Source organism: Podarcis filfolensis (assembly GCF_964270895.1).
Source record: "Podarcis filfolensis genome assembly, chromosome: 3".
Lineage (NCBI taxonomy): Eukaryota > Metazoa > Chordata > Lepidosauria > Squamata > Lacertidae > Podarcis > Podarcis filfolensis.
The window spans coordinates 61,307,242-61,328,012 of NC_139606.1; the positions used below are offsets into that span (position 1 = coordinate 61,307,242).

The 20,771-nt window shown below is 40.5% G+C and overlaps 1 protein-coding gene across 6 annotated transcripts in view; it reads right to left on the reverse strand.

The window, feature by feature from the left end:
* Nucleotides 1–20,771, reverse strand: part of MAP7 (microtubule associated protein 7) — a 98,774-nt gene that overhangs the window by 34,206 nt on the left and 43,797 nt on the right. For all 6 annotated transcript variants that reach the window (XM_083607697.1, XM_083607696.1, XM_083607694.1 and 3 more), the window contains exons 2-3: nt 7,529–7,633; nt 5,406–5,483 (exon numbers count right to left, since the gene is read on the reverse strand). In XM_083607697.1, coding sequence (XP_083463823.1) covers nt 5,406–5,483; nt 7,529–7,633 — 183 coding nt within the window. The remainder of the gene's footprint in view (nt 1–5,405; nt 5,484–7,528; nt 7,634–20,771) is intronic.

Genomic DNA, 20,771 nt, shown 5'->3' on the forward strand with positions numbered 1-20,771 from the left:
GAAATAAAATTTTTTTTCTTTATTTCCCCCCCAAAAAACTTGGTGCGTCCTATGGGCCGGTGCGTCCTATGGGGCGAAAAATACGGTATCTAGAAGACAGCTTGCACAAAAAAACACCCTAATCTGATCAACAGTATTAACTTTCATTATATAGTCTTGTGTTCATTATACTGTATAGTTTTTAATCAAGTGGAAATAATTTTATAGACAATAACTCTCATGGGCATAATATTCAATTGCCATAACAGAGAAAGTTACAAAAAAATGCTGTTGCTCTTTTATTGCCTTTTAATAAACCCTGTAGTTTTTGTTATTATTAAACTTTATCATTACAACTTAATCATCATAACCCTAGAATCATCCTTTATACACTGCCTCTAAACAGTCAATGAATTTAAAAATGTCAATAAATGCAATTATTTAAAATTAATTTAGAAGGCTCCATTGTCCTATCATAAGCAATTTCTCCACAGAAAAAAGAAACCAGTTTAATATTAGTGTATCATGCTGGAAAGTGTTTGCATGCACTTTTTTGCCGATCTTTTATTTCCAAACACTGGGGACTCACATGAGTCTGTCTCATAGCTGAAAAGGAGAAACCTAATATTTCTTTGCATCTGCAAAAAAAGTGTTCCCTGCTGCCCCAGTTGAACATCTGGATGGTAGTGGGCAGCATGGTGGGGAGCTGCCTCTCACCTGACCCCCAGCTGTTTGCACTGCCATTGCTTACTGGGAGATAAAGGGTGAGGTTGTAGGGAGATTGGTATGGTGCAAGTACACTAACAGGAGAACCAAATTGGCTTTGTTGCTGCCTTTGAACTGCATTCACCTGGCCACAGCCTCACTCTTCTGATCCTAAGTAAGTAGCAATAGCAGCTGAGGCTAGATGGCCATCTCCTGGGGATGCTCTAGCTCTGGATTTTCTGCCTCAAGCTTGATGGCCTACAATGCCTCCTCCAGCTCCATGGTTCTGTTTTGGCCATGCTGACGGAAGAGCCAGTTTCCTTGCTGCTTAATTGTGTGAGGAAGTCATACTCTGTCCACCGCAGCTTCCAAAAAAGGTACTGTATTTTGGAAAATCGTTCCATAACAAACTGCTGCAAACCGAGTCATACATCTACTGAACCATGCAGCTCTAGCAAAGAGAGACTTTAAGGTTTCACTCTATTGTATAACCATTTCTCCTGGATGACCAATAAAATAGTTTTAGAAAGTGGAAGAAGAAACTGAATAGGGTATACCAGTCACCAACGTTGTGCCCAAGGGCACACATGTGCCCGCAGAGAACTTCCCTGGTGTCTGCAGGTTCCCCCTCCCTTCTGAAATTAAGACTGGCATTCTATTGTAGCCAACAGAATAGGTTGCAGTGTGTATGTGTGTGATATCTACAGCACCTGCTTTACAAATGTGCCCACAGGACCTCAAGGGTTCGTCTACCCTGTCTAGGATATGTTCCTTCTATTAGTTAGTGACAAGGCTCATTTCAGGAGAAGGGAAGGGAATTAGTTCCTTACTAAATTGCATTTCTGCCTATTTGCAACTGGAGTGAAAAACTGATATACATCAAAATTTATATAGACAGAACAAGGCATCAGCACTTACACTCTAAATGAAGTGTTACAAAATCCCACAACTCCTGCAGCTTGCTGAGGCAGACTGAATATTTTTAGAATGCCAGACTGCGTAAAGCAATTATCTGCTGTTTCAACTCCTTTCAGAGAAGCAGGGTGAGTATAAGCTGGGTGAGTTATCTAAATAAATACTACTATACAGCTGTTTTGTTTTGTTTTAAATGCTGGTTTTATGCTGGTGCTGTCATTTCGGTATCAAGATGTTGTGTATTTGTTGTGCGTTTGGACTGTTTTTGTGTAAGGTGTCTGCTAATAGTGTGTGTGTGTGTGTGTGTGTGTGTGTGTGTGTGCGCGTGCACGCGTGTGTGTGTGTTATTCTAAGAACAGTTTACACAAAGGGAGCAGGAAGTTTGCTACGTTTTCCTAACAGGAAAAAGAAAGCCCCTTTGAACATGACTTGTCAGCTTAACAACCATAAAGCATTAAACCAAAAATAAAATAAAATAAAAATAAAGCATTAAACCCAGGCTTCCCCAACCTAACATCCTCCAGGTGTTGTTCGCCTACAATTCCCATAATCCCTGTTCATTTCCTGTGCATGGTGGGATTTGTGAGAGTTGAAGTTCAAAACAACAGGAGAGCCCTGGGCTGTGGAAAGCTACTTAACTGAGAAGCTGAATGCTACAAGCACCTTCTCAGCATAAATCAGGACCCTCAGAAAAAAATAGTAAACCACAGCTAGATTCATATGGAAGGAGGGAGTCTTTCAGCTATCCTGGCCCCATGACATTTAAGAGTTTTCTAAGTAATCACCAGCACCTTGAATAGGGCCCTGAAATGAATCTGAAGCCAGCACAACTGGTATAAGGCCAGTGTAACATGGTCCAAGACATAGACACCAGAAAGCATTCTGCACCAGCTGCAGTTTCTAAAAACTCTTTCAGGGCAGCCACACTGCAGGATTCAAGTCTGAAGGTGTCCAAGGCATGTGACTAGACTTACTGGATGTAAAATATGAGGGACACTTCACATAGTATCCCCCTCCCAAGATGGAAATGGAACTTATGCTTCAAGTCCCTATTTTGCTTTACTCTGGTGCCTTGCACTGTCCCTTCAAGTTTGAGCCATGCTGTTCAATTGAATCCTGAGAGTTTGGGCAATATGGTCAAACCAATCAAAGAGAACCAGACTGACTGATGAACAGCCTGGATTACTGCCAGACAACTTCCTGTTCTATAGTGCATGGAATAAAATTATTAAGGAATAAGCAAACATAAACGGAAGAGAAGAAACATGAAAAACACAGCTGTTTTGCAGAAATGTATGTCCAAATGCATGAGAAAGCATATGATTTACAGATTTGACAGGTAAATAGATAGATAATTTGTTTATCTGCTGTTAATTTTATACTGCTTATTTATCTGTACTCTCAAACCAGAGCAATTATGCTTTATGGTCTAAATATAATAGTGTGCAGGGTCTGATTAGAGTGTGAAATAACTGTATCTTTGCCTTCTACTCTTTCTGAAATGCAAAAGAAACACCACCAGCAGGGTCAGCTGCAGGCAACTGTAATGTGCCCTTATGATCTATTTAAAAATATGGCAAGTTGACAGACATCATACTGAGGAAGACATTTTTCACAAAATTAAGAGTGGCAGCCACTGTACTTTGCATTCACATAAAAAGAAAAACAACCTTTTCTCCCCCTCCTTTGAATGGTTGGCAGTTCAGATGCCTCTGGGCATAGCCAGAAGAAAAAGTTAAAATATGTTCAAACCTGCTTAACCCTCATGGTTCCTAGGCAAGGAACCTCAGAAATGGTGGGTCTGTGAAATGACTGGGAATCTCCAGGATTTGTAGCACACTCACAAAACAACAATTCTCAAAAATTAATTAGTGGAAACTAACTTAGCTGATTAGTAGATATCAATTTACTCTCTCTTCTATATGGGGAGCTTCAACATAAGGGAACAGACTTCAAGATGGAGAAAACAGACAGAAATCTTTTTTTTTCTTCCTCTCATAAAACCAGAACTTGAGGTCATCCAATGGCAGGTGATACAAAGGAAGTATGTCTTCACAATGTACACCATTAATTTATGAAATTTGCTACCACAAGATATGGTGATGCCCACTAGCTTAGTTGGCTTTATAAAGGGAGTAGAAAAGTTCACAGAGGATAAGTCTACTAGCCATAACGGCTACAGTGGTACCTCAAGTTAAAAACTTAATTAGTTCTGGAGGTCTGTTCTTAACCTGAAACTGTTCTTAACCTGAAGCACCACTTTAGCTAATGGGGCCTCCTGCTGCTGCCGTGCCGCCGCTGCACGATTTATGTTCTCATCCTGAAGCAAAGTTCTTAACCTGAGGTAATATTTCTGGGTTAGCGGAGTCTGTAACCTGAAGCGTATGTAACCCGAGGTACCACTGTACATGGAAATTCCAGGTTCAGAGGTGAGATGCCACCAGACACCAGTTGTCAAAGAGCTGTTACAGGAAGAAGGGCTATTACCTGCATGTGCCACTTGTAGGCTTTGCTTGCCCGAGGCCTCTGATTGTCTACTGTGGGAATCAGAGCACTGGACTAGAGGGATCTTTCACCCTGATCCAACAGGATCTTTCTTATGGAACTGGGGCAGCCAGTGATGCATTTCAGTTGTTGCTGGATTACAGTCCCAACCAGCTTGCTCAATTATCAGTAATAATGGGAGCTGTAGTTATAAACATTTGGAGCTTACCATGTTGACTATCTTTATAATACCATTGCAATAAGAAGGTTCTGCATACATCATATTTTAGTTTACTATGAAACCATGTCAAAAATGAAACCCACCCCAAAATGAAACAAGATGACTTTGATCCAGAGCTCCTGTAAGTAGAACTCTTTTCACAGGACACTCTCACCGGAAGGAGGAGGAGGGAGAGAAAAACCTTCTGGAAAAGTATGGGAAATAGAATTGCGGGCTTGAAGGGAGTAAAATTGGTAAAAACCATCTTCCCTCCTTTCCTCCAGCAGGAGCCTTCAGTAGATCTCTGCGTCTTCCATAAAGGAAGAAGCATTTATGTTTTTGTGGGACACTGTGAGTTCAACCTTAGAACTTCAGAGAAGAAATACCCTTGCAGGAGGTGCAAAGCTTCCTTTTCAAATGTGAACAATAAGAAAATGTACGGCAACCAGTCTGTACGCTTAGTCTTTAGAGGTCTTCCCATGACCTGAGAAGAGGTGGGCAGCAACTGGGCAAGACAGCCTTTTCTGCTGTGCCCTCTACAGGTGGAAGGCTCACATGGCTCTCCAATGTATTTCCTATTGCAGGCAAAGACATTGGTTATTTTGAAATGTCATGGATGGAGACTGACAATAGTGTTCCAGAACCTGCAGTAGCTCCTGCCAGTTTGCAGTTATTGTGTGAGTAGAACCAAGACACACAAAAGTCTTTTTCAGATTAATGACAGTAAGTACTTCTCGTGCTAAGTAACACTACTTTATCCAATGTAGGCCTGACAACAAGACTTGGGTTGGCATGTTCTGTTCCACCACATGCTGAACTTTCTTGTATGAACACAAATCCCTCTCTGTAAACAAGATCATATGTGAGGAGGACATGTCTATGCTCCAGCACATGGACAACTTATGTGCTAGGACCACGTGTTGACCAGACCTCAGAGATCTAGTCATTAAATTCCATGAATTATTTTTAATGGCTAAAAGTACACATTTAATTATAGTCTTGTAACTCATGCTGTTTAATGTATAATATAGATGTCAAATGACAAGCATGTTATAACTGACAAGAATCACCAGCTAGAAAGAGTACATTGAGTATGACTCACCTAACAGCTTTTCCCGTTCTTCTCTCCGTTCTCGAGCAAGTCGCTGCCTTTCATCAACTTTCAGTACTGGCGCAGGGTCTGTAAAATAGAAGAAGATTTGAGATGTCATATTAGAAAAAGCAACATTCTAAAACCAATTAACAAGCAACTGTAATGTTACCATTTAAGACCTTTCACATATCATCACTTTCACATATTTAATTGCTATGAGCTTGGGATCTCTCTGTCTTAAAAAAAAAAGAACCACTGTGAAAGGCATCCAATTAATTCTTAGAATAACACTTAAGGCCCGGTTCCGAAAGAGGTGGTCAGCTTCTGTCTGTGTTGCAGCACTTCAGAAAGTAGGTGAGACTGGATGTTCCCATATGAAAATCCTTTCAAATAGAATACACACACACACACACACACACACACACACACACATATACAATTTTTTTCTCTCTCTTATAGACGAGCAACCGTTCATATGAGCTCCACCCTTCAGTGTGAAGTGAAACTACTGAGACACTGAATTTCTACCTAAGTAAGAACTTAACAGGCCATTGATTGGATCCAGAGAAACACCAGCGATGGAAGGGGTAGATGGAAGGGGCTTCTGTCCAGTTTTCAGGGTTATCTTCTCCATCTTTATTCCCCTATCTTGAAGCTCCACCTATTCAGTAGGGTTTCCTGACCTTCATGTGAAGTTGTTTGAAGGCTTTGGGGGTGACTGGTGGTGTAGGGAGTCAGAAAGTCACCTTCCACACCCCTTCTTCAACCGCCATTTCTCAAGATCCAACCTCAGGTGTTAGATGTTCAGGGATTTATTATTTATTTAGTGCTAAAAACCCTGGTCCAAAAAACTGCTCAAATTACATACCAACAGTCTGTATACACAGCTGCATTTACCAGAAAATGCATGCTTTGTTCCATGCAAACAATATGTGAAAGCATATGTTGTACACCATCGTGATCTCAAGAACAAAAGCTAACTCTTCATACACAGTACTTCTCAGACCTCAAAGATGGTGGCATTATTTAAATAAGAAGACTTATTTTCCTCTGTTGTCACATGCCATAGATCTTGCCTTTATAACTTTTGTTTTAGGGGTACTGAATGAAAGGTTAATTACTTGGCAGAATGCCCAGGTGCCAGCAACTGTGTTATGGGTACAACTGACCAGCTGACGTTCTGTCACTCGATATATAAAATTTAAGATATGCAATAGGGGAATGAAACATTTCACAGGATTTGAGAGTCCTTTATTTCTCACAATTTATAATGAACTGCCTTTTAAATCTGAGCTGCAGAACAGAAGGCATACAGACAGTTGTTAAAGTGATGTGTATATTCAAGAAAACAGAACTCTTTCCTGACTCCTTTAACACTGTGCTTGCCAGAGGGTAGAAAAAAAGGAAATGTGCAGCTAGGACAATATATTCATTAAAGCCTAGGAGTGTATTTGTTCTCTGAATCCTGTAAAGTAAGCAAAAGAAAACTGGAGTGTGAGACTGAGCATACACAGAAATTCATTTCACCTGGTGCTTATGAAATACATTTACAATATTCAGCACGGGAAGTGCAGAGAGCCAAGGGCATCTGAGCACATTCACAAAGAGGTTGGTCAGGGTATGCCTGAACCTAATCTGTATCTTTTAGCTTTGCAAAGGAATAGTTTGTCTGTACATACAGTACGCCGTTAAAGGGAACATCAATTTCCTGGGTTTCATGACTTTGCAAGAACTGTGTCTTGCTCTATGTAAATGCATAGTACAAATACAATATCAGTTTGCCTATGTTGTTTCAATGTTTCTTATCTATATCTGAAAATACAGGTGGCGACCATTTTAGGCACGTCCAATTGATGCATGATTGCTAACGTGCAGGTCCTTTTGGATCTGGAAAAGGGCAGAATGGGGGAAGAACAGGATGCAGAACGGGGGGGGCACACTTATACATGCTCTGCTAATGCGTGCGGGGCCAGAAATGCCCCCCCCATGAAATGGTTGCCGTCTGTAATTAAAAGTTCAGTGACACCTGTGACTGAAAATATCTGTGAAAGAGGTGAAATACATTGTTAAAAGGGGTTTTAAAAATACATCCCCAGGCCGGTGAAAGCAATGAAAAGTTCACAAACTGATACCTGGCTTGACTCCAGCACTGCTGGCATTCTGTCCTAAAGCGGCAGAGGTGGGGCGGCTGGATGGAGCAGCTTTTTTGTCCTGCACCACTTTGGAGTTTTCAGATACTAAAACAAAAAGAGGGAGAAAAAAATATCAGTTAATCAGACCACTACTACTGAGTCAAGCCACCTTTGTTCTATTCACACAAACCTTTCAAAAGCCAAGGCAAAATTTACTACGCAGTGCAACTCTGCAGAGAAGGGGTTCTACGGGATTTCCATTGGCTAGGAATTCAGGGCCTTCTGCTCATTCCATGGCTATTAGAAGTGGAGTGGATTGTGCAGAATGAGCAGTTACATCTATTTGTGCAGGCTGTAGAATTTGAGTTACATGAGCAAGTTTTATTTTAAATTCTATTACAGAATACATACAACCTGATAACCAAGTACATGCTGCCATTATGAAAGATGCAGTCCTTCTTTACTGCCTCTTGCCACCTCTTTTCTTCCTACATATTCTCCCTGTTCAATCATCGCCCCCACTACATATGAAATACAAACCACTGCCATAAGAAATGGGTAGTAATTAAGACAATGATACCTGTACACACCAGATGGTCCAATACTAGAAAGGGGGCATCTCAAGACTCAAGAGGGAAGAGCCATAGCTCAGTGGGAAAGACTCCCACCCTGAAACCCTGGAGAGCTACTGCCAGTCAGAGTTGACAATACTGAGCTAGAAGGGCCATTGGTACGACTTGGTATAAAGCTCTCCCTATCTTCCAAAGAGAGAAGCTCTCTTCTATGAACCCCTCATGGGGATTTAATAAACTTTAAAATCCAATAGTATTTGAAAAGGTTTTATTGTTTGTGGGAAGTTCAAGGTTAATCACTTCCTTAAAATTGGCAGAAAGCACCAAATGTTAAATTCAGAGACTAAGCTGCTGTATTTGAACGTGGTCCAAAAACAAGTACTTCAGGAGAGAGTCAGCCAAATCAATGTGGGGGAAAAGGGTTCCCTGATGTAGTCTGAAAATGTTCTTACAAACATAAGCTACTTTTAAAAGAATCAATGAGTACAAACATTTATTATTACAAACAGGGCAATGATTTACACTTCCATCTGCTTAATTCCTTTTCCTGTGCCGATATATTTTTATCCATCAATTAACTCAGGCAGCTCCCAATTTTCACCGACAATACACAGCCATAGGAAAGCGTTCTTTGCCTATTCACTCTGTCTGCATAGGATCAGGTCCCTCAGCAGACCAGTCAACTTGGAAAGTGTTCTCTGAATGTGAGCAAGATTCAGAACCACTGCTTTAGATTAACAGCCCTGGAACTGTCCAGCAGGTGAGCTCCACTGCCTCCGCTGGAGCTGTTACTGAGTCCAGCACACCTGTTGCTTCATTTGCAGTCATCCCTCCCCCTTTTAAGGTAATGCAAATGGACACTTTGTCACATGAGATTCCATGGGAACAAATATCTCATAGCCACTGCCAAAATTCTATTTATTAATTATTTGAAATTGTATTATCTTTGGTAGTTAAAAAACAACAACTAACCAATGACAATATAACTTCAAAAAAAAATGTTTGATTAAAGAGAAAACATGAGCAAGGCCACAAAATAAAATCAAACTAAACTAGAATTTTAAAAAGTTCTGGGAAGATATAAAGGTCCTCCTGTGGCGCTTAAAGGTAAAAAATGTGAAACTCCCAAGTACCCCACCCCCGACTAGGAACCACAACTGAGAAGGTCCTGTCAGCAGACACCACCCACCAGTCTTCAGGCAACCGGAGCACCTAGAGAAGAGTCTTTGTAGGTGATCTTAACACATATGTGTCATGAACTGAGAGTCAGACTCCTCATCAGGTGATAGAGGCTGAAAGGAAGAGCATGCAGGGCCATCCCCAGAGGCACTGGTACCAGAGGAACCTGGGGTAGGTGGTGGTGTCTTCCCAGCCCAAGAATGTGCCACTGCTATCCTCTCTAGAAGACCCTAAAGCCTCTCTAGAAGACCCTAGAATACCTGACCCTCCCTTGCTCTGTTGCAATAGGAGTTTTGTAGAAAAAGATTGAGTCCTTTTAAGTACAGCAGCATCCTGCAGCACAGGTGGCACTAACAGTTATGTTGTACCTGGTGCTACTGCTGGAGAAGGGCTCAATTTTAGCTTGCTCTGTGTGTCCCAGAGCTCTAGCCAGAACCCTGTGGCCCACCTCACCTTGTATCCAGTCTGAACATCATCTTGCCCTACACCCAGTTGAGTCTGGTCATGCTGCAGTGAGAAGGACAGTGAGCAGGTTTACATGCAGCAGCCATTGTTATACTGCACACACAGGATCCTGAGCAACAGATGCAAACCGAATGGGGAGAGAAAGAGCCAGATGAGCTATTCTAGATTATTTGTACTTTCTATTATATGGTTTCATCCCTTCTTTTCTTGTGTTATAAACCAACCTAAATAATAAGTTTAAGGCTGTAAACCAGTAACAGAGCTTTAACTATTGGAATTACTGTACCATGTTTCGTGCTTTTGAATGGTGTCTTGTTAGGAAGCCATTAACTACATAATGTAGCTTGGGAAGCTACGATTAACTGCTGCTTCCTGGTTTATTTCCCCGCTTGAGCAAAGGAATGAAAGAAGATGGACAAAAAAAAAAAAAAAAAAAAGCTGTGTGGGTGCAAGATGCTCACGCAGATCCTGCTTCATTACGTTTATGTGGCCTTAAAGAGCTGGTAAGGGATGCGGGTGGCACTGTGAGTTAAACCACAGAGCCTAGGACTTGCCAATCAGATGGTCGGTGGTTTGAATCCCTGCGATGGGGTGAGCTCCCATTGTTTGGTCCCTGCTCCTGCCAACCTAGCAGTTCGAAAGCACGTCAAAGTGCAAGTAGATAAATAGGTACCGCTCCAGCGGGAAGGTAAATGGCGTTTCCGTACGCTGCTCTGGTTTGCCAGAAGCGGCTTAGTCATGCTGGCCACATGACCTGGAAGCTGTATGCTGGCTCCCTCGGCAAATAAAGCGAGATGAGCGCCGCAACCCCAGAGTCGGCCACGACTGGACCTAATGGTCAGGGGTCCCTTTACCTTTACAGAGCTGGTAAAGAATGTGTCAAATATTCAAAAACGAAAACAAACCAGAAGTGGCTCACTGGGTGGGGTGGACCCACCATCCCAGCTTCCCAGCAGGTGGGTCACTATTGCTTGCAAGGAATGATGCGAGGGTGAGGTGGCAGGGAGATCAGCGTGGGGCAAATGCACTGGTAAAACTTCCCACTGCCTTGCCACTCTCCTCTCCTTCCCAGTAACCAACAGTGATCCACCTGTTGAGAAGCTGGTGCTCTCCACCTCAACTGGCAATCAATTTCTGACAATAAGACCATACCACGATACAAGCCAAAGTTGTGAACTGGGAAACAATTCTTCCAAGGAATCAATTCAGAACAAATAAAATGATTGGTTCCACACTCAATCCCCTTAAGCACCTCTGAGCCCTTTCTTCAATCATCTAAATATAGAATTCAAACACAGAACCTCTACAGCCTCTAATATTTCCACCAAAGTCTTTCTCTGTGGCTAAGATTCTTCTAGTAATGTTTACTCAGAAGCACATTCTGTTCAGCCAATGTTACTTAAAAAGCTTTCTGCGTATAGTTTCCAGCCTATTTTATCAATTCCCGTTGGATGTGGCTAAGGGAATTTCCCCACTGTTTTTTGTTTAAATTTTGATTTAGGATAATACGGCTGTTTCACTATATAAAAATGAAAATAAAAAAGGAATGGAAAGCACAGACACCACTTTGGAAGAGAAACTGATAACCAGGGGCAAATAACACTACAGCACAATCCTAAAATAGGTTATCTGAGGAGTGATATACAGGATATTCATTAATGCTCCCTGAGCCACAGTCAACAGGATGGGAAAGAAAGGGCAGAACCAGCAAGGAGGAAACTTTTAATTAATAGCCCTGAAAGATGTTTGTCTTTCAACATTTGACAGGCTTGGACTAAAATTGCATTTTAACTTTTTTTTTTTAATGACACAAATCAACAGGTCCATGAAAAGATGGGAGGACAATTAAGACAGAAAACACAACACTGGGATGTAATGATTTATCAATGACACAATCTGGGTTGTCCACAAAAAAGTGAGTAACCAAGGCTGGCAATATCAAAGGGGAAGCTAGTGCAGAAGCAACCTGATTCCTCCTAGCTAGCAGTCTGCATACGTGTGTGTGACTTAGGCTGTGCAACACAAATGACTATGTAGGCAGTCATGATGACTCTGTCTTCAGATTCTATCCGAAGTCACAGCAAGTATACCTAGGAAGAGAGTTCCATAGGAGCAGTTCAAAGGAGAGGAAAGAGCCATCTGCCTGAGCTTAGTGGGGGTGACCTCAGAATTTGATTTTCTTTAGCAGGTAGGACATTTAGGGCTTCAAATGTAAATATCAGCACTTTGAACTGGACTGGAAATTAACTGGGAGCCCACTGAAAGTCTTTTAACATTCAGTTAAAGAAGACTGTAGCGGTTAATAATCTGGCCCATGGACTCTGAACCAGTTGTAGTTTCTGGGCCCTTTCAAAAAAGCAAAACCACATGCAAACACTTCTTGCCATTCACTAGCATGGATGTTACAACACAGAATAAAGTACTTTCCAAAACGCAATGCAGCTGTCATAGCAACTGAACTGACATTGATGAAAGTCACTACAAGTTATCGAAAACACTAGGGCATCCATCAGCAACGCTGGATCTAAAAATATCTGAAAACTAAACCCAATTCTTAAGACGGTACAACTCCATCTCAGTTATTACGCTTGTTTGTTTTTTCTCCTCTAGAATCAAGGAAGATTACAATGAATTGTTATTGCTGCAGCATTATGTTTCAGTCATGAATGAAGGCTGTGTCATTGTCAAACTGAAGTTGCCCACCTGGGCTGAAAAGCATCTTTTCTAGCTTCCCTAAGCAGTTTTAACGCCAGCCAATATTCAATTCTGCAATGAAAGTTTTGTTAGCTGCTCCTGCGCCTGCCAGCTTGCACTCATCCAATCCTAAATTTTATGACCAATGTTCTTTGTGACATACCTCCTGCCCCAAGAAAAATTTAGAAAGCCCTGAAATCTCATAGAAGAGACTGAATAAATGGCTGCCCACATCACAGAGCAGGGGGGCAGGAGCTAGAAGATGATGAAAGTAAATAAGATGGGCCCAAGTTCAAAAAAGGGCAAGAAATGCCTAATTAGACTGCTCTTCAGAAGCACTGGTACATTAAAAATGAAGGCACATACACTAATTTTAAATGTAAAGCAATGAATAAACATGCCAGATGTGTGAACCAAACTCATCTAAAAAATAAGAGTTGTATTTTAGAACAAGCCCTGAAGCACATGAAAACCTACGAAATCACCTTGTCCACATATGTGACCACCCAATCACTTCAGTCAGCAGAATTGGCACAATTACAGATGCTACATAATGTCTGTTCCCGGTAATGCAAATACAAGATCCAAGGCTGAGATCCAAGGCTGCCTTTGCTTTAGTCAGTGGAACAGTTTTCTGCTTGTACAAGGCAAGGAATCCAATTTTTGCCAGCCCCGTCTACATACTACCTCTGTGTCATACTTTATGCTGTTCTGAAAAGTCTCCCAGGAGATTTCCAGAGGCTACAAGAGCACAAGTGAAAATCAGGTATCCGTCTTGTATGAGAGGTTCATGGTCACAACTGAACACAATCCAGGACACTGGCAACTTCATGCACTTGTAGTACTAGTGACATGCAAAAGCTAAAAGCACTGCCATTTTTAAGAAATTATATTTAATTTTTAAATTCTGCTAAAAACACTTCAGTTTCTGTTCATCAAATCTGCATACTTTTATCATAAAAAATAAACCCTGATCATTGGAGTTCTAATTCTGACCCTCCTTATCTATAACTGTTTCATCTACATCTATAACAGTAATTCTATAAAAATGAAGCTTTATGTTGTTCCACCACTGGCCTTCATGTTTGTAATATCCTCACAATGCTTTCTTGTTCAAGGATAGGTTAAAACAGCACAAAACCCACATCTACTTGCAAGGACATGGTAAGGAATTGTTTTCAGGCTGCTTTAATTTATAGAAATCATGCTGCTTTTATTAAAGCAACCTTGGTTTTGAAATGAACTGTTTTATGAGTTTGCCTTTGGGTACTGCAGCTAAGAAAACAACATTCTTTGAAACACAATGTTTAATTTATATACAGTGCAAGCAGCTACAATCCTAAGGAACAGTACAGTAAGTAAAAAATGTATTTGAGGCAGAAGACGTGAGCAATTGCAAAATACCTTCATTCATAACAAACCTCCCCTCCCTGCATACAGCTGTGTCATCCTATGTTTCACCTGGCTTAATTCATGTTATGACAATCTTACAAAATATTTCAGCAATGTCCTGATTTAGTCAATCCTGGTACAGGGAGTGACAAGGTAATTCATCTGCTATATCAACATGATGATGTGAGTGTCACAGCATATTAAAATCTGGCACCAGACGCAGATATTTGCAGCAACAAGTCTCAAATGAACATTATTCAGTGGTGGTAGCAGCAGGTTACAGCCAAATAGAATGGAAAACAGAAAAATCTGTGTCCCTAGTATTTTTTGAGACCAACTCAAAGTGAAGACACAAGAAGTAGCAAGAAATCTCACCATATGCACTACATTAAAATGAATTGTTTCCCTTAAAGTTTGAAAGATACACCCTTCTCTTTTTTAAAAAAAGCATCATTTATACTCAAAAAGCAGTTCATATTCTGTTATGATAGAAGGACCGTGAAGACACATTAAAAACATCTGCTTTTCTGTTTTAAGAATCAAAGAGACACAAAACAATTTAAAAGCAATACAATTGCATTAAAAATAAACAAAGCCATATTAAAAGCAGACCTTAATACAACAGAAAACAGCACATCAGTACAATGAATTAAGCTGAAATCCATCCCTGTATTGGAGGAATGAGAGGCACAGAAAAATAAACCGAAGGGCTTTAAAATCATAATTTAATTGTTTTACGGCTATAAGAGATGGTATAAAATTAATGAATGGTATCTCCTGTCCCTTCAGGTCAATTGCATTAATATTGCGTGCTCTCTCTCTCTCTCTCTCTCTCTCTCTCTCTCTCACACACACACACACACACACACACACACACACAGTATCAAATACTGCTCTGGCTAAGCACTTTCCATAATAATGAAGATCATGGCTTCCACACCACACTTTCCTGATTGCCACACTGCAGTACATTAAGATGAAACATTTTGATCTACATCTTTTTGCTCTAAGCCATTGGTCTCAATCCTACACAGATCCATGGGCAAATAAATGCCATTTTAAAAAAACCCAATGGTATTTAAACCAGTACTCAGAATGGACGGGATGGATTTAATTCTTGTTAACCTGAAAATAATAATGGATTAGATGCAGACTTGTGTCTAGAAGAGTTCTATCTGTGCAAGAGGAAAGGGTTAGGAAGTGACTTTCATTCATTCCTCTTCTCCTGTGAAGTCTCCTGCCCTGTGCCTTCTGAAAAACTACTGGGGGGCTGGCAAACTGCCTGGAACAGCCTGGAAGGTGGTGCTGAGAGAAGCAGAATTTGTGAAAACTGCTCTCCCTCCCTCCTCACACGTAGAACCTTTGCTGGATCATAGCACTTTCTATGGAGAGAAAAAAAGGAATTCTTCCATCACAGAGGAAAAAGCCTGCCCCCAACCACAAAAATAATCAACTTACATGCAGCATATTATTTGAAGTCTAACACACATTAGTTCAGTAATTTTAGCAACAATCTACAGGATTGATAATAGGCAATTATTATAATCCTTGGATAAAGGAAGGAGGTGCACCAAAGCCACAAGGAAAAAAACAAATCACATGTTTGGGTACTGAGGCAAAGAATGGGTGAAATAGATTTAGAGAACAAAACTCCATCTAAAGTATTAAACTTCTGGAAGCCATTTTGTATATCGCGCCCAACGAGAAACCATGGTAAGAAGCATAGATGGAAACTGCAGTCTGTTACAGTCCTCTGCGGCATAAAGGGTGGGTGGATAGACCATTTTCTGGCTAGGCTTTACTGAGGCAGAGACTTCAGCAAGCCACTATTGTCTCAGCTCTGCTTCAAATATTCACCAAGAAATGAAATAGCACAGGAGAGGGCAGAGGTGTGACCATTAAGGTAACTTGCTGGCTGTGATGGAAAAATGGCAGGGAGAGAGCAGGTGGCTTTCCTCTCCAACGGTATTGCTGCTCTGGTTCTTGATAAATGCATTGATCAGGGCCTGACGCTTATAACCAATATAGGAACTGAGCTGGGAACTATTTCACTCTTGTGGTATTTGAGAGAGGAGGAGGAATATGCTCTGCAAGTTTCTAAAGCAGGGATGGGAAATTTGTGGCCACCCAGATGTTGTTGGACTACAACAAGGAAAGAAAGGAAAGAAAGAAAAGACTGAGTGAAATGTAAAATACTGAACACATTTGTATGCAACAAAAAGCCAAAAAACAAGGCAAGTAAATAGCTCCTTTATCACTGCTTCGCTTGTCCATACTGCTTTTAACAATACTGCACTCTAAAAGCTTTTAAGAAATGAAAGCTGCATTCTGCCTTTCTGGAAAACAGCTCATCTTACACAGCTTTCCTTTTTTAAAAGCTATGTGTCCAACAATTTGATATGCTGTGCTGAAGATTAATGTATATAAAATTAACATCTATCGAAAGAAGTAGAGTCAGCAGGACTATAGAGATGGCTACTGTTCAAGATCCGCCAATTTGGACTCTCTAGACAGTAGGTTGATAAAATTACGGCTGACTGTTCTTCCCCTTCTGCTATCTAATGCTTCCTCGGTAATATTTGTTCTGGTAAGCTTCACCTAAGTATTACTGTTGGGAAATTTTCCTGCCTCTGTTTAAATCAAGTCTAGGAAGGAACAGAGGAAGCTGCTTTATAGTTGAGTCAGACCATCTAGCTCAGCATAGCACACACAAGGGACTGCCAACTTTGGGGAGGGGCATGGGCATACCTATAAACCAGAAAAACAGTGGTGGGCACTCTTTAGGCACTGCAACAATTATGATCCCCAAAATTACCCTTTCCTCAATTCAGCTTGAAAAAGCCTTCCATTGCCAACAATAGAATACTTCCTTGAAGCCTAATTGTGGTGGTGGTGGTGGGACTTTTTCAGCAAGGGGAGGGGGTTTCACAGCTTCGGAGGGAATAGTTAACCTTTCCGTCCGCAGATAGCTCCCCCAACACCAACCTGCACTGTGATTAGGCTTGAAATAAGCTTCTATTTGGTACACTAGAAAGTATCTTTCAAATTTAATTTTAGGAGTGGGAGGGGTCTTCCTTTAGGCATGAGGGAAAGCCAGAGGATGTGCACATTGGACAACAGCAGTAATGTCTAAATTGTACTATTATTATTAGTCCTTTCAGTTTATATGGATGTTTAAGAGGATCTCTTATCTAATAATTATCTGTGCTGCTCTGAAATGAAATTCATTTTACTGTATTTTTTCCTATAAGACTTTCATTTGTGAAACTATGAGGATGCTGAATACCTCTTAGAGATTTTATTTGAAATGTGAGGCGGCATATAATTTCCCTATATAAATTTTGTTCATCTCTGTGAAAAGAGGGAAAAAACAAAGCATGTCCATTCATGTTTACTCAGTAAGTCCCACTGAGTTCAACTTCACTTACTCTAAGGTAACCAACTACAGGATTATAGAGTAAATTGTCACAATACTTTGGCTGCAATCTATACACATTTACCTGGACGCAAGTCCCATTGAAAGAAATGAGGTTTACTTTTGAGTAGATAATCCTAAGATTGTAGTATTAAAGGATGACAAATCTGTTATGGCAGAAGTTTTCATAAACATGAGTCCATCAATTTGAAAAATTGAATTATTTTCATTATGTATTGGAATGATAAATACAGTGATGAAGTGAATTTATATGCTATGCTGACAATATTGTAATATTTTTAATATTTAAACATGTATTTAAAGAGAGAAATAGAGAGAGAGACTGGAATTTAGAATTGGAATCAGAATCTTCATTACCAGAACAATTTTTGATCTGAAATCATTAAGTACAGAAAGCACAAGATAGAAGAACATTTCAACCAGTCTCTCCTTTAATTAGAAATGATGTTCTGCAGCCAACATGTGGTTTTTTGGCCGGGCTGAACTCTGCTTCATACCAAAGGCTCAACTAAAACTGAGGCTGTAACTGCCCATAGTCTGTGATGAGCTCCGTTTGCGTGATACTGCTCTTGTTCTTTACAAAAGTTAAGAGGAGCTATGCCCCTTAAGATGCTTTGGATGAGCATTGAACATGGCAGGAAATGGCAGAAATGCTACAGCACAAAAGATGCAGGAGAGAGAAAGCCATGTTGAATCAGTTACATAGATAGAGAATGGAAACACATATCGTTACTTGACCGGTCTCAAGTGATTTTCTTCTCTGTCAGAAAACAGACTGCTATTCAGGGCACAACATCACATAGAGAATGAGCTAAATGCAGCTGCTACCAGACAACCATAACTTTAACCATAGGAACATAATAGAGTGTCAGGGCAGCAGTCTATATAGTTCAGTATTGTCTACACTGACTGGCAGTGGATCTCCTGGGTTTCAAATGGGCCTCAGACCTACCTAGAGATGCTGGGGGTTGAATCTAGGACCTTCTGCACGTAAAACAAATGCTTTACCACTGAGTTATGACCCTTCCCCAAAGAAAAACAACACTATAGTGCATACGAACTTGGGCTCTTGTAAGGATTTAAGATTAAATTTCTCAAATATACCTTTTGCTTCAGTTGCACAAAATACTACCGGAAAGTCAAGAGTCTCTCTAATTTGGGAACTATGTGTGAAAATGTTTCCGTTAGACAAACACATTCTTACTAAGATGAGCCTAATTTTCAAAATAAAGGTTGGCAGTTTATAGTGGGAATTGGGATATCTGATGTATTTGACCATTTTTAAAAGAACTGTCAAAGAGCTAGAATTGCATGCCCAGGCTATAAAAATTAAACTGTCTCTAAAGCATCATGGCTCCTCTCAGTAACCTGGGAGATGAAATTTGTGAGAAACTTCTGTGATGTCTAGGAGGCTTCTTCCCCTCTACAAACCCAAAGAGAGGTTTGCAATGAGCTTCATCAAGGTGTTTTAGTGTATATAAACAAACATTTATCTTGGCATGAAATTTTTGTCCCAAACACTTTTTATTAAGGAATATGTTTATTTTGATAAGACTTATTTGAAACATGGTGGCAATCATACCAAGCTGGGCAGCTCTTTTTGTGTTTTCAGGGGTGGTCAAAGTAGTGCTTTCCAGATGTTGGACCATGGCTGGCCCAAGACATTTTGCTGCCTAAGGCATAACAGAAAACGGTGGGGATCTTCCTCCCACTTGAGGTGACTGGAGGTGGTAGCCCCAGCATGGTGGAGGCAGCAGGGGAGAGAAAAAGGGGGCTGGAGAGGAGTAGGAAGTGGCAGTGGTGGCCCTGCTCTTGCTAGATGTTAGTTGAAGGTGGCAAGTGCAGGAAGCACTGAATGGTGCACTTCTAGAGGCCCAGATTTGCAGCTTCTCCCAGCTGTCCTTAGCCTGCCTGCCGTGTGTAGCAACTGACTCATGGAGGCTAATGGGCCTGTGTTGGACTTCAACTCCCATCAACCCCCGTCAGCTCAGCCATGAAGGGAGTTGTAAACTACAACACCTGGAGGACACAACATTGGTTACCTCCCTTAATTGTCACTGGGGATTTGTGTCCCTCCCCTTCTAGATTTGGAAAAATATTTTAAACTGCTGGATACCAGCTGTATACAGAGTAAGGATGAAAAGATACCATTTAAAATCCACAATGTAAACCTCTGATTTCTTATGTGTCTTGGGATTTCTCCAGCCCTGGTAAAGGCCTAACTGTTAAAACCACAAACAGTCTAAAAAAAAGTGTGGGGGGGGACTGAATTAATGTGCTCAAAATACGTAAAGCTTTATGTACAGCTATATATTCCAAGCATGAATTATTTCACAAAATGTAGAATGTTTCAGCAGTGCATTTATGTCTTTTTGATTTATTTTTAAAATAGCATATGGATAGTAGATCATAGATTATAAGAATGATCAATAACTTTAGTTACAAAAGCATTATTGCTGGTTTCTATTCCTTCATCACGTACCCCAAAAGGAGAATAATCCTTTTCTATACAAATTAAAGAAATTTGTCATTTTATGCTACAATAAACAAAAATTAGAATAAATATTGGAACAGTCTGTTTTAAAACAAGCATAGTATGACTTTCAAATTCCTGCAATGCTTTCAACTCTCAAGCCTAAGAAAATATTGTGCTGGGGGGAGAAGATCATGCTAAATGTTATATCATCAGTATCATTGTTGGCAGTTCAACAAAGGAACTGTTTCTTGCTTCTTAATACCATACCTGATTTAAACTGCAACAATTTGCCAGTAGCACTTTGTTATATTGGCACTATGTTAAGAAACCTGAAATCTCAGTAGGACAGTCTAAGGGTGCATTCAGACTTGAAGAATATTGTATTAGTTACAATGCATTAATTACAGTGCAATTAGTTACAATTAATTACCATGCTTGTTTAAAAACATGGCCAAATAGTTAAGTCCATATAGTAGACAAAATTAATAATGGCAGTGTTTTGTTTATTAAGGTTAACCAAAATCTCACATAATGAATATCGTTTCGTCCATGGCGTCTTACCTGAATGACACTTCCCATGAAATATGGCAACATAGAATATTTTAAATCCCATAATTGCAGCAAAAGCCACCAGTTATCACCTTTGTGTTTTCCTTTCAAGTTAGCAAATAGAAGAGGGACAGGGTTGTTTTTTTGTTTTGTTTTTAAAGCAGCCCATCAGCTAACTGTATTTTACTAAACAATGTCATGCTTTGAAATATGGGGCACGCCAATGAAACTTACTGTAATGGTTATATGGGGTTGCTCGTGCGTAAGTTGCCGCCACTCCTGGCTAGGTAGCCTGGTTAAACCTTTCCTGGCTGGACAGCCCTTCACTTCGTGGCTGTTCAGTCGCTAGCAGAATCCGTCAGTGGGCGTTTCTTGAACTTCTTCCAGCAAAGAAGTTCTTTGACGCCAAGTCTACGCCTACTTTCCCTGCGCGGAAGTCTTCTGCACAGGGTGGGTGTGGGTAGCGGAGGACCTGTGCTC